Source organism: Nilaparvata lugens, chromosome X (genome assembly GCF_014356525.2).
Source record: "Nilaparvata lugens isolate BPH chromosome X, ASM1435652v1, whole genome shotgun sequence".
Lineage (NCBI taxonomy): Eukaryota > Metazoa > Arthropoda > Insecta > Hemiptera > Delphacidae > Nilaparvata > Nilaparvata lugens.
The window spans coordinates 21,988,490-22,002,445 of record NC_052518.1 but is presented as its reverse complement, the minus strand read 5'-3'; the positions used below and the strand labels follow the sequence as shown (position 1 = coordinate 22,002,445).

Genomic DNA, 13,956 nt, shown 5'->3' with positions numbered 1-13,956 from the left:
TTTTCTCGATGGTAGATACTAAGGGCCAAGCCACATGGAGCGTTTTTCAGTCGTTTTTGCACTGGCGGCGGACGAGTCAACAGGACAGGAAGCTCCCCGATTGGTTGATTATCAGCTGATTGGGTTGGCGTTCGTGAATCAGCCAATCGGAGAGCTTCCTACCATGCCGACTGATAGAATATCTGATTACAGATTGAAACATTTATAGATCTTGGTATTTTTTTACAGATTGACAATTGAGTTTTTCATTTTTTGTAATTGGTTTTGCAATTTTCAGCATGCTTTGCAACGGCAGAAAGAGCTGGAAACGTCAATAAAAGTTGTCAAGGAACAAATCGAGTCAATGTCCTTTGTGATGAATGCTGAAGAGAAGAAAGAGGAGGCATCTCTGTCCACAAACAAGGACATCGAACAAATTGAATCTTTAAAACGTGAGTGTTTTCCTTTGTTATCTTGTAAAGAACCGACAATGCTGAAAGTAAAATGAAAAATTATACTGTTGAATTGAACTTTACTTTAACAAAACTTGAACATTAATCACTAATCGTAAACAAGATAACAAACTTTTAGTCTGAAGGGTTGCCAAGGCAACGAATGCCAATGACATGGAAGCCATGAAGGGGATTCCCTTCACACTCCCCTACCGTTTAAAAAGAACTATAATTGTTCCTTTGTCTCAAATTATATGGCGAGGTTCTTGTGATGGTTTGATCCCTACCCCTGGGCACATAAGATGGGTCATGCTCATCCGACTCTGGTACTTCCTGCTCCAGGTTGTCTTCCTCCTACTGTTCATCTGCCACAATCTCTTCAGCAACGTGACTGGAACTTAGTCTCTCCTCATCCTTGGGTTTGAGGCAAGGTTTCAAGCGGTTCACGTGAACGTTGATCTGGCGACCATCGGGCAAGATCACCATATAGGTCACTGGGGACATCTTCTTACTCACTTCAAATGGTCCCACCCAAGGGAGATGGAATTTATTCGATTCTCCAGGCTTTACTGCGGAATTGTGCAGATAAACTGTATCTTCAGCTTTGAATTCTCTTGGTTTTCTGCCTTTATTAGCGGTTATGAGCCGTTTATCTGCTGCTTCCGAGGAACTCTTGACAGCTTGTTGATGAGCCTCACCCAGTCTCATTTTCAATGTCTTCAAATGCTCTCCTACTGAACAATGCTTCAGGTCTTGAAATATAGGTTGATTGGCAGGTAACACCATTTCATGACCCCGACATAGAAAGAATGGGGAATACCCTGTTAAAGAATGAGGAACCGAATTATAAGCGATCAGAACATAAGTCAGCCAGTTGTCCCAGTCACTACCATCCCGTTGAACAAAGTGAGCCATACTCTCATTGAGGGTGTGATGTAACCTCTCTATTCTCCCATTGCCTTCTGGGTGGTATGCAGTGGTCTGAATTTTTGCTATTCCCAGCTGGTTACATACTTCCACAAATAGCTTTGACAAGAAGTATTTGCCTTGGTCTGTCATCAGTCGGGTTGGTACACCATGTCTGGATATGATTTGTGTAACCAAGGCTCTGGCATTTGATTCGGCAGTTTGGTCTGGTAGTGGAAGGGCTTCTGCAAACCTGGTAAAGTGGTCTATGAAACTCACATAGTAACGATTTCCATGAGTGCTTGTTGGCAAGGGACCAACCACATCCATTGACACTAATTCCATGGGATAAGTTGGTTCATAGGCGTTTTCCAAGGGCACTTTCAAGGCACAGGGAGTTTTACGTATAGCACAATTGTTGCATTGTCTTACATATTGTTCAACCTCTCTTGCCATTCCAGGCCAGTAGTATTGTTGTTAAACCCTAAGGAGGGTTCTTTCAATGCCGGGATGTCCAGCCCAAGGAGTCTCGTGACAAAGTCTCATAACTATCTTTCTCAGAGAGGAAGGGACTACCACCCTCTACTCCAATGGCTCATTTTGGCCTCCTGTCCACAGAATTGTATCATGTTTGACAATTCCATTAACATTTCTTAACAGACAACAGCACCATTCATCCTTCTGATGCTGCTCATGGAGCTCTTTATCATCAAAGTTTAGAATTGTGACTCCTCCTACTCTCCTACTCAGTGCATCTGCATTAACATGGTTCTTTCCAGGTCTGTGAATAACTTCATAATCAAATTCTTCAAGCCTCAGGGCCCATCTTTTTAGACGAGATGAAGGATCCCTCAAACTTAGCATCCAACGCAGTGCAGTATGGTCAGTTACCAAGGAAAATTCTCTCCCTAGCAAGTAACACCTGAATTGACGTGTTGTCCACACTACTGTCAGCAATTCCCTTTCAGTAGTTGAATATTTCTTCTCTGCTGGATACAATTGGGGACTTGCATATGCCACTGGTCTCTCTCCCTCATCTGTTTGCTGAGAAAGCACAGCTCCTATCGCTGTCCCGGAAGCATCAGTGGCCAGGATACATTTTTTTTTCAAAGTCAGGGAAGATTAACACATAATCTGAACAAAGAATTTCCTTCAAATTCTGGAACGAATTCTCTTGTTTTGGACCCCACTCAAAGGGAACCTCCTTCTTAGTCAACTAAGTAAATGGCTGCAATTCTTGCAAAATCGGGAGCAAACCGTCGATAATAACCAGAGTCCCAGTGCTCTTCTAGCTTCTTGAATATTTGTTGGTTGAAATTTTTCAGGGTCTGGTTTCACCCCATCCGAAGTTACTAGGTGTCCCAAATATTTTACAGTTTGCTTTGCTAAGCTAAGTCGCATTTCTCTAAATTCACCTTTAGATTTGCCTTTTAAAATATTTCTAGTATATTTTAAATATTGAGTTTCATAGTATAATAGTATATTTTAAACCAGGGTCTGGTTTCACCCCATCTGAAGTTACTAGGTGTCCCAAATATTTTACAGTTTGTTTTGCAAAGTCGCATTTCTGTTAATTCACCTTTAGATTTGCCTTTTTAAATATTTCTAGGAGAATAAGAGGAGGCTTGAGGCATTGGAAATGTGGATATGGAGAAGGATGGAGGGGATCAGTTGGAGGGATAAAGTTACAAACGAGGAGGTTGGAGGGTTGGGGAAAGAAGGAGTCTGCTGGATGTGATAAAGGGAAGAAAGAGGAGATGGCTGGGACATTGGATGAGACGGCAATGCTTGTTGGTGGATGCCATGGAGGGGACCATTCAGGGAAGAAGAGGAAGAGGGAGAAGAAGATACAAAATGTTGGACGACATCAAGGAGGGGATGAGCTACTATGCAACGAAGCGACTGGCAGAGAATAGAAGAGAGTGGAGGGCTGCTGCCATATAGAAGGACCTGCTTACGAGCAGAAAACTACAGACAGACAGTACATTTTCTAGTATTTTTTCTAGTCTTTTGTATTCATAGTGTCCTCCTACTGTTGTAAATGCTGTCTGCTCTGCTATGGAGATCTGATGGTAGCCACTTCGAAGATCCAAAGGCTTTTGCCCAGACTTTCAAGGGTCTCATTTATCAAGGGTAGTGGGTAGGCATCTGCCTTAGTGATTTGATTAAGGGCTCGAAAGTAGGTGCAGAAACGGTATTCAACACTTCCATCTGTGGTTTTCTTCCTTTCCAATACAACTGGTGCACTCCAGGGGCTAGTGTAAGGAGCTATCACTCCCGTTTTTAGCATTTCAGTTATATGTTTTTCAACAACTGGCAACTGGTCTTATATTAAATGGAACCCTGTTAGGTATTTTTGTAATAGGTTGATTCTCATTAGTTGGGATACGGTGCTGTACATTGATATTAAAGCCCTCTAGTCCTGGCTCTTCATAAACATGAGAATACTGTTGTAGCACTGCTCCTATAATCTTGGCATCACTTGAAGAAAGGTGAACCAGTTTGTCTTGCAATTCTAGTTTAAGCTTCCAATCAGCTTTATTCAACGTTGCTATCTGAATATCTGGTTCAACATTTTGGATAAATTCTGCTTGTTCCATCAACTGTTTCGATGAATATATATTGGACTTGGAGTCAGATTCACCACACTCATCACTGTCTGTCCATGATTCGGTTTATGTATGCTTCTACCAATTTCTAGACCTGAGGGGAGAGGGATGGGCTCAATAAGGACATCTTCCTTGTGAATCTCCTGGTTTGTTGTTTCTTCTATCAGCATTTCTGACTGAGCTGGTACCAACACATGTCTAAGTGAATGAACTCCAAAGGTGTTCTATCTGTTTTCTTAGATTTATAACCTTCTTTAGCCTTAACCTTTAATAACGTTTGAATGGCTTCCTTCCTTGGCGTTGGAGGAGCATAGTTCGGGAGTTTGACACTCGTAGCGCTGAGTGTAGTGAAGCTTGCAATGCAATCTCTCTCTTCCCCCACTTTACTACCAGACCACTTCCCCTCGCAAAAGAAGGTAGTCGAAATAGTAAGTCTTTCGTAAAAGAACTCACCCCCAATGAAAAAATCTATTCACAGTAGCAGGCTTTCGTAACTAATTGATTGTTGTAGACTAGCCTGAAAATGTTCTTGGCCCTTGAAGCCTCTTGAAGAGGCTAGCCACTTACTGTGAGAAGATTCACTTTCAACTGTCAGCATTCCTTATGAATAACATCAATGCTTCCCATTCAGTCAGTGCTGACCGACTCGGGTACTCTAAAGGGTAGTTCACTTTCAACAGTCAGTATTGCTAGTGAATGGCATCCATGTTTCACCTTTAACTAATGCTGACAGTGTTTCACTGTAAAGCTGCTTGGTTGTGTGTCAGCTTACCTAATAGCTACCTATTAGCACAGAGCTAGCTAACCCACATATTCTAGTATAAATATAAAACTGAAGATTGCACTAAAAAACGCAATAAAAAATCAATATTTTGTAAAAAAACAAGAATATTTTGTAATTAAAAATGGACGACTTGAAAGAGCATGTTTTGAAGATAAATTGTCCTAAAGTTTCATTGCTGTGGTGTTTATTGTTTGCATTTGCAGGATGTACGAAAAATGCTCAAAATGTACACTTCAAGGTCACCACACACATAGGCCACAATATTTTTTTAATTTTTCGAATAGCATATTCGGTTTTGACTGAATGAACTTTAATGTTTCCAAAAAAAGTGGAAAAATTTTTTTGTTCAAACATCCTTAATGTGGATGTGAGTTCAGGGTTTGATCTTCCCTTTTCATTTTTCTGTTATTTGATTCCTGACTCTGCCTCCTGGTTTACTGTCTGAGTGCTCCTTTCCATTTGGCTGCTTGATTGGTCACAATGATTGCCTTTTGTTTGGTCTTTGGGCTGTATACTACATTGATCGTTCTTATTACTTTCGAAATAATTATCTTGGCAAACTGTTGATTCAATACCCTTTTGTTCTAAACAACACCTCCTTTGCTGTCCTTCACTCAAGATATCTTCCTCACACATCTTTTTTCCTTTTCTTATACTTAGCGTTTCAGCATAAACTCCTTGCAAAGTAGCATCACCATTACAAACATCAACCACAGCTCCCAACTTATCCAGTACATCCAGGCCTATTAAGCCATCTCCATTTAGATCAATGTCTGCCACCACAAATGTATGCATGATGATCACATGTGCAGCATCAAAATCTACTCTTTGGTTGCCCTTAATTTTTATAATGTCTCCAGTCACTCCTCTTACTATCATTGATTCACTAGTTATGGATATAGATAATCCTGGAATGGCCTCCTTGAGGATACTGACCTCAGCCCCAGTGTCTATCAACATGTTCTTTCCTTGTTTGCCAATCCTCATCTTTAAAAAGATGCCACTTTTGGCTGTTGATAAACTGGGAACTGTGTACTTCCTTAATCTTGGTGGCCGGGTAGCTGGGAAACCCCCGGCCCCAATTCGTTTGGGGTCCATCTACGTCTGTCGTCATTGATGAATTGTGCATGAATCATTTTATTCCCATCCTGGATTGGACTCTGAACTCTGTATTTACAAGTATAAGCAGAATGCTGTGGGTCTCCACACACAAAACAGAATTTCTGCTGACTTTTAGTTGTCTCTGGAATGGTGAAAGCCTGTTTTCTATCAATTAGTCTCCTTTTAAATTTATTATGTCCTTTCATGTGTTGGGTAGTACAGTCCCTGGCAAAGTGTACTCTACCTCCACAAGCAAAGCAAGTATTGGCTTGTTGGTTGGAATAATTAGAGCTAAATTGTCGTATCTGTACAGAACAAACTCGGTTTCTCCCAGAGGGATCTAGTAATCCATTATCACACACTGTTGAAAACACATCCTGCTGTTGATTGGAGGTTACTAAAGCTATTCTCTCAGCTGTCTCAATTGCTGATTCTAAGTCCTCAGCTGGATGAATTCGGAGATCTAGTCCTGCAGCACCTTGTAGACCCTGTATAAATGCTGTTAGAACAGTTCGTTGCACAAGCGGCTTCCTGTAGGTCTGCTGACTTGGGAATAGCCTTCAATGCCTTCAATAGCCTTCAGCAAACGCTCTAACACTTTCGTCTTTTTTTTTTGTTTAATACTACTAAGAGTGAGTAACCACCTTTCGGGATCGCATGTTTCCTTGAACCTTTGTATTAAAATCCTTTCATAGTACTGAAATGTTGTACCCTCCTCTAATAGCTCCGGGTGTGCCTCTAGGCAAGTTAGAGCAGCTCCGGTTGTTTTCAACCTACAAATAAGTTTCATATCTTCATCTTTCCAATTTCCAGCTTTTCCTACTAGTTTTATGTTTTGTGTGAAATTATCATTTTGCTCACCTGCTTCTCCCGAAAATGATTTTATTAGTCTTTGTAGCGATAAATCTTTCATCATTGTCAAAGTTTGTCTTCTCTCTTCATGCATCCTTTCACAGCTATAATTCACGATCGGATCTACTATAGGTTCCATCTACCTTTTTCTAGGCATTTTATTATTTTATTTACCGCTGCTATCAATGTAAAGAACTGACAATGCTAAAAATAAAATGAAAAATTATACTGTTGAATTGAACTTTACTTTAACAAAACTTGATCATTAAGGTATGCGCACACCGATGCGTACAAATTCGTTGCGGAATTTTCAAGAATTCAGACTGCGGTTCCCAAACGAAGTTTTCGTTGCGAATTATTGGGGCATGCACATTGGGAAGCGAAATAATCGCAATGTGGAGTGCGGGAATATTCGAGTTGACTTTGTTGTTTACAAGGCAGACGAAACTAGTGTAGTTCCAGAACTCGACACAAAATTCGCAACACGAAAAAGCGCTGCAAATGCTGCATGTAGCTAAAGCAGCGAATTATTCGCAAGGGAATATTTCGCAACGCATTGGTTTGCGCCAGCACATACACTGCAATGGTATTAAATTTACACACGGCAAGTTCTGCGAATTGAATTTGAATTCGCACCACAACAAAACTTTCACGTTGGTGTGCGCCTGGTATTAATCACTAATCGTAAAACAAGATAACAAACTTTTAGTGTGAAGGGTTGCCAAGGCAACGAATGCTAATGACATGGAAGCCAGGAAGGGGATTCCCTTCACAATCTTATCGGAATAAACTAATTTGATGATTGAGCCTTTAGGTGATCAATTATCGGCGTTGCCAGATTTTTTGTTAAATTGCAACTCTTCCCAATTCGACCAAACTTCCGATATTTTAGTTTTTCTAAAAGTGTTGTACATTTCAAATAAATTTAACTTTTTTTCAAACAGATCAAATATGTTTTGATCATATTTGAACATAAAAATATGTTTTCCTCTTTAATATTACTTTTCTCAGATTCATGGAATATACGCATGTACCAATGAGTTGGCTATTTATATCAAAAGTACATAGAGAATATCTTCTTCCTGTTGGGTTTTTTATTCTCAATTCAACTTACTATTTTTAAATTAGCAAATATGCTCGTTAATATCGAGTCAATTCGACAAGATAATATGAAACCTCTACATCCCAGGAACTGTTTGGTTTCATTGGAGAATTTATTGAACCTTTATCTCACACACTTCATATAATTTCCTTAATTTGCCTTTTGTAATAATTTATTATAGATCTATTGTAAAAATAAAATGGATGTAATTGATTTATATAGAATTTTCAAAAATCATCTGCATTTAATTGTGAGTTTTCACGTGTGTGATTTGTTGGTGCAAAACGAATAAAACTATTTGAAATTTAGTCATTCATTCAAAAACACTTCTATTACAGTAGAATATAATAAAATGGAATGATTGCCTTTATTTTTCCTTGAGAGCTAAGTTAGGGCGCAGTCGGCCCTCTCTTACATTCAACTCTATTACATATTATAATAATACAAAAACGAAAAATACAAATAATATGATTGAAAAAAAGAAAACTGTATGTAAAATTTCAACTTCAAAATTTACCCAATTCCACAAAAGAGTGGTTAGAAAAACAGTACGATAACTTTTTTGTATTCAATTCATGTCAGTACATAGAAGATCCAATTATTTTTCGAAATTCAAGTTTGTATATAAAATCTTCCAATTGGATTATGTGAAAGGAATATGTTCTATTGTGTTATTGAGGATTAAAGATGATTTGATTTTATCATTATATTATTTTACTATCTTTAGAGTACTACAGTGTGATTATAAAGTTACGACATATGTTTTGTAACATAACATATGAAAATGTTCTACAAATTGGGAAATAAGAAACTAAAATAAGAAATAAGATCAGCTGTGCTGAATAGTGAGTTGTGTTTTTTCTGATGGCTCTAAATTTTGTAAAATAACTCAAAAATTTTCCAATTAATGATGATTTGAGTGTGATAATTTTGTTTTTTATTCTGTTTTCAACCGTCAAAATTTAAAAATCTTAGTTTTCGTTGTTTTTGAGTGAAAATGGACTAAATTTTAGTAAAGTGAAATCATAACCCTATTTTGGACTTTTAAAGTGTTATCTAAATTTGGGAAAGAAATAGTACAAGGAGTATCCTTAGTTTTTCTCTCCCAATCAGTGCTTCTTTGTAAAAAATATAAATAAATAAATGAAATGAAATTGTATTGTATGTTTTGTGAATTGAAAGGAACAACTCCAATTTCCCAATAATTGAAATGTTTTTATTAATTATTTCAATAACTTATTTATTTATTCATTAAAATATAAATATCATTTGTATCATAATATCATAATGTATGATATAAATAAAATAATTTTATCTTATGGCAGAGTCGGATAAATTTTGTATTATTATTTTTTATTATAATAAAACTCGCAACTCATAATAGGATCCGGGCTGTATCATCGGTGTTTCGTCTAGGCAACCTATACGTTGTAGAATAGAATAGAAACTTTATTGCAGCCATATCTGAGGTCTTCAGATACAATACAAGAATCAAATATATACAACATGATACAGAATACACATATATTACAACAGTAAATTTACACTATCAGTACCCTATGATAATATGTCACCTGATTTTCAACTTATAACACAATATTCCTAGCTAATGTATAAACATAATTTTGTATTGTATTTATGAATCGATTACAGGGCAATTGTTGGACGCGCAACAGGCAGCCAAACAAACCCACAACGAAATGAAATTGCTGCGAGACCGGTTGAACGATATGGAGAGCACTCATCGCGAGCAAGAGCTGAGTGCCGATCAGCTGAGAAGGCAACTTCCCAAGACCCTCGAACAACTCAACGAGGCTCACCTACAGGTCACCACGCTCAAATCAGGCATCCACAAGCTGGAGACTTCCAACCTTCTGTAAGTTCACTTTAGGGACGATTCCCACTGTGACAATAACTTTTCTAAATTCTAAATTCTAAATTCCTAGTTTATAAATATTTTGGACTCGAAATTGGACAAAAATCATGAAGTGTAAACATAATCTATTTTTGGACAGTTTCTATCTAAATTTGGGAAAGGAACAGTTTTGGGCCTTTTAGCCTGTTGTTCCTTTCACTATCATTCATAGTTTAGCATGATATTGTATCTATCTATCAATGTATAAATAAATAATGTAGTAGCGTTTTGGATGATGATAATAATAATATAATATATAATAGCATATTGGCGTTGCCAGCAAAACAAAGTTTATGCGCTAGCAACGAGCACTCCGCACTCCGATTCAGTAAGCACTCCAATTTGAGGAAAATAGAAAATCGTATGAAACAAAAAAATTTAGCAAACACTTTCAACAAAAATTTAGCATACACTTTCAAAGAAAAAAAACGTGATAATGGTGTAGATCGCATATACATGAACGTAAACAAAATCAGGAATTATAAATTCGGTATGGACACGTTAAGGTCCCGGCTGCCTAAAAACAGTCGTTAGGTCATGTCAGTGACCCTGAAATTGATCTGGTGCCACCTGAAAACTCTGACACCAGACCTGAGCCAGCCAGGTCTCTCGATTTTATTATTATTATTAGTAGTAGTGTCCGTACAATCACTGAAACCTGCTCTACTGATCGTTGTGAATTGAGAGCGTTGACATCGTCAAAGTCACGCCATAGAGAAAAGATAGCATAAGAAGATAAATATCCCATGCTAGAGGTCGTTTATGTTCAACATTTCAAGCCGATGTTTGTTAACTCAAGCCGATTACTGTCGACTATTGTCTAATATTACTGTTTTGGCCGGGTGATAGTGTAAGAATGGAACAGTTTGAGAAAACAACATTTATTTCATTCACTACAATTTATTGAATTTCCTAAAAATGAGATTCAAATATGATGTTGTTTTTTTTGTAATGTTGCAGTTGTAAAGGTGAAGTGGATAAGTTGAAACAACAATTGGCTGCTGCTACTGAGAAAGTTGCACAAATTAGAGAAGAAGAACGAGCTCAATCTACCGGTGTTATAGAATCACTAGAAAAACAGGTTAGCTATATTTTCGATCATTTTCTTGTCGAAGTTTTCAATTTTAATTTGTTTGATTTTTTATTGTTGACAATATACTACTCTTTTCATTCTCCTTCACATTTCTTCGTGGATTAGTCTGTGAGCCTTCGTTTCTGAAATGAATCAATTGTATTGAAAAACATCTTGAGAGCCTTTTCAATCTGTATCAAATGAATAAATAGAATGTGAAAACATTTATATGAAGCATTGGTAATTTATTGAGCATGGACTTTGATTTGTTACTGGGCAAATGTGGTATAATTTTGTTCAGTTGTAGAGTATCAATTTTGCTCTAAAACTCAGTAAATACAAGAGGTAAAGGGTCAGTTCATAGATAATGCACACAAATGTTTTTCACTCACATTTTCATTTTTACTAAAATATCTCTTCACATTCCTTCAATATATTCTTTCTGATTTTCAATGACCGAATCCCAACGAGCTGGAAGCTTTACTATATTATGGAGGATACCATCTTTGTTCATCTGTCGGATGGCTCGGGTATCAGCGCTAGAATGCTCTTCCAGAGATCAAAAACGACGTCATGCATAGGTTTTTTCAACATTGTGAATAGCTTGTAGTATGTTGGACTAATGTCCGGGCTGCAGGTTAGATGAGGCAACAGCTTGGTTATGACATGTCAATATGCGGGCGTGCATTGTCATGGAGAATGAGTGGTTTATCATTGAGCAACTGATGTCGGTTCTTGTGCACTTTTCTGTGCAGATTCTGCAGGAAATCACGATAGTAAACTACCGTGACACGTCTTGCCTATAGAACTCTGTCTGTCATGATGATCCCTTGGCAATCCAATGCAAAGATCTTCATTTGTTTGGCCTTTGGTTGAGCTCGTCGACAATTTTTTTGGTCGTGGTGATAATGAACCTCTCCACTCATTGGATTAATTGAGAGAAAGTGTTCTACGGTCCACTGTTAACTCACCACAAATGTCACTGTGGATTTTTTGACGTTACATCTAAATCTTAATGCATGCTAGAAGTCTTCAATAGTCACAGTACCCGAGACACGTGTAGACTCCATTTCAAAGTCTCATAACTTGAGAATGGAATACGCTAAAAATGAAGAAAAATGCCATACTGCTTCGTACTACAGATGTCGTATTGCGATCATCTATTCCGCTGTGGTACTAACCTGTGCAATATTTATGAAATGTCCCTCGTAGATAAATAAATAGATTGAGTAAGATTTGAAAAAGGCTTATGTTTATTTTTGATCAATTGCTGCTGGAAATGGTATAATTTCGTTCAGTTGCAGAGTGATAAGAATTCCAACTGTTCTGTGCAACTGTTGTAAGTAAATGAATAACATGATGTGTCACATATGAATATCCTTTACAGATTTGTGACATGAGAGAAGAACTGATTCAGTATAAAGAACAGTATGTTCGTGTCACTGAGGAGAAGTCTAACCTCACTAGTGAACTGCATAAAGTTCGCACTGAATATGAATCGTTAACGCATCATCCATATTTTGTGAGTAATTCTATCAATTTTCTACTCTATCAAAAAATTGTATTCTAATCCAAGATTAATTTCCAACTCTACTCTTTAGCGTGTGCTTTTATAGTTTCTGGAACTTAGCAGATAGAATTTTTCTGGTGATATTATATTAAAAATTTTCTGGTGATATTATATTAAAAATTTTCTGGTGATATTATATTAATTAATCGATTTGTATCGATATTATAGCCAATGCGATTAACATTAAAATCATTAGTAATTCTACTCAGTAGCTTGCAAAAGTTTATCAAGGCGAAAAGTGGCTGCTTAGGCCATAACACAAAACCCAATAGAAGAGTTATGATCTTTTGGCAAAAACTAGTCATTAAATAGAGGCCACTATATTCCACTATATTGATTGTTACTGTGACAGTTGTAGTATTTATTATATTTCAGTTTTTTTTTTTTTTTGTTATGGAATGATATTTGAAATCCTAATTTCTTTTTCTTTTGGGAGATCTGAATGCTGAAATACTGAATTTTCATCTGCATTTCTTATCATTTTTCAAGAACGGATTCAAGAACAATAAAAATTTATTGTTTTATAACGGAATTGAAACACGATATATTGTCTTTACTCAGATCTAATCATTTTATTATCCAGATAAAATTTGAAATATTCAATTCTTAATTTTCTTTTTAGTTTCAATGCTCATAAGTATGAAAAACAAGACAGTGTTTTCAATTTATATTGTTTTATTTTCTCTTATCAGGTACCTCTTCTGAGTCTGGTTATTGTTATCGTCGCCTTCTACGTTTTCATCTCTCTCTCGAATTAGTCATTTTCTTCCTGATTCTTCCCCAACCTATATCTTGTACTTGTAGTTACCAATTCGCGACATTTTTGTTTTTTTATTTTTCGTTGGATAAATGTAAATTATATATAATGACTCATTCTCGATCAGTGATGTAAAAGCTAGTTATTAAACGTAGTTTGCCCTTAAATGATAGTGCCTTTTCCCAAGTGCCTTCCCAATGAGGCTATGGCCAGCAAAGAGAAACGTTCATGCCCAACCTAAAGGTAAAATAATTTTTTGAAAGTTTGATTTTTGGTGTATCTGGGGTGGACTGACTTAGTATCTTCATTCTCACTCACTTAGCCTGTGGTTTGTGTTGCCCATTTCCTGCTTCGTTATACCTTATCTAACGTCTCATCTTAATTAATAACAAATTTGATAGAATTACACCTTTATTTAAAATAATTAGAACATTATCATTTCAGCCTTCTTCTCTTAGATCTCCATCCGATCTAAAATTTCAGTTAAAATCTAATATTATTTGTAAATTGAAAAGAACATTTATTCAATCTAGACATTAATAAAATAATTATTTCATCTCCCTCCTCAAATCGATTTGAAATTCCGATTCTAATCTAATATTACTTGCTGTATTAAAAAAAACATCCAATCAGTCTAAACATCAACAAAATAATTAATTAAAAGCTCACATTTCAATAATCATCCAACACAATTTTCTGAATGTTCAATATTTTGTTTGCTTTTATTTCATTTTTTGTGACTGTTCGTGATTGGGTCCAAAATTAGATAATAATGATTGAAATTCTGCCTTTATTTAGAAAATCAATCATCAAGAATATAATAATAATAAAAAAATGATAATCAATTTTTCGATTAT

General features: G+C 36.5%; 1 protein-coding gene across 7 annotated transcripts in view; it reads left to right on the top strand.

Moving 5' to 3' along the window:
* Positions 1-13,956, top strand: part of LOC111055186 (sarcolemmal membrane-associated protein) — a 56,096-nt gene that overhangs the window by 35,306 nt on the left and 6,834 nt on the right. For 5 of the 7 annotated variants that reach the window (XM_039443004.1, XM_039443008.1, XM_039443006.1 and 2 more), the window contains 4 exons: positions 278-431; positions 9,439-9,661; positions 10,661-10,781; positions 12,160-12,294. In XM_039443004.1, coding sequence (XP_039298938.1) covers positions 278-431; positions 9,439-9,661; positions 10,661-10,781; positions 12,160-12,294 — 633 coding nt within the window. Of the gene's footprint in view, positions 1-277; positions 432-9,438; positions 9,662-10,660; positions 10,782-12,159; positions 12,295-13,034; positions 13,343-13,956 lie in introns of all 7 variants that reach the window. The other 2 variants (XR_005573296.1, XR_005573294.1) reach the window with 1 other exon arrangement.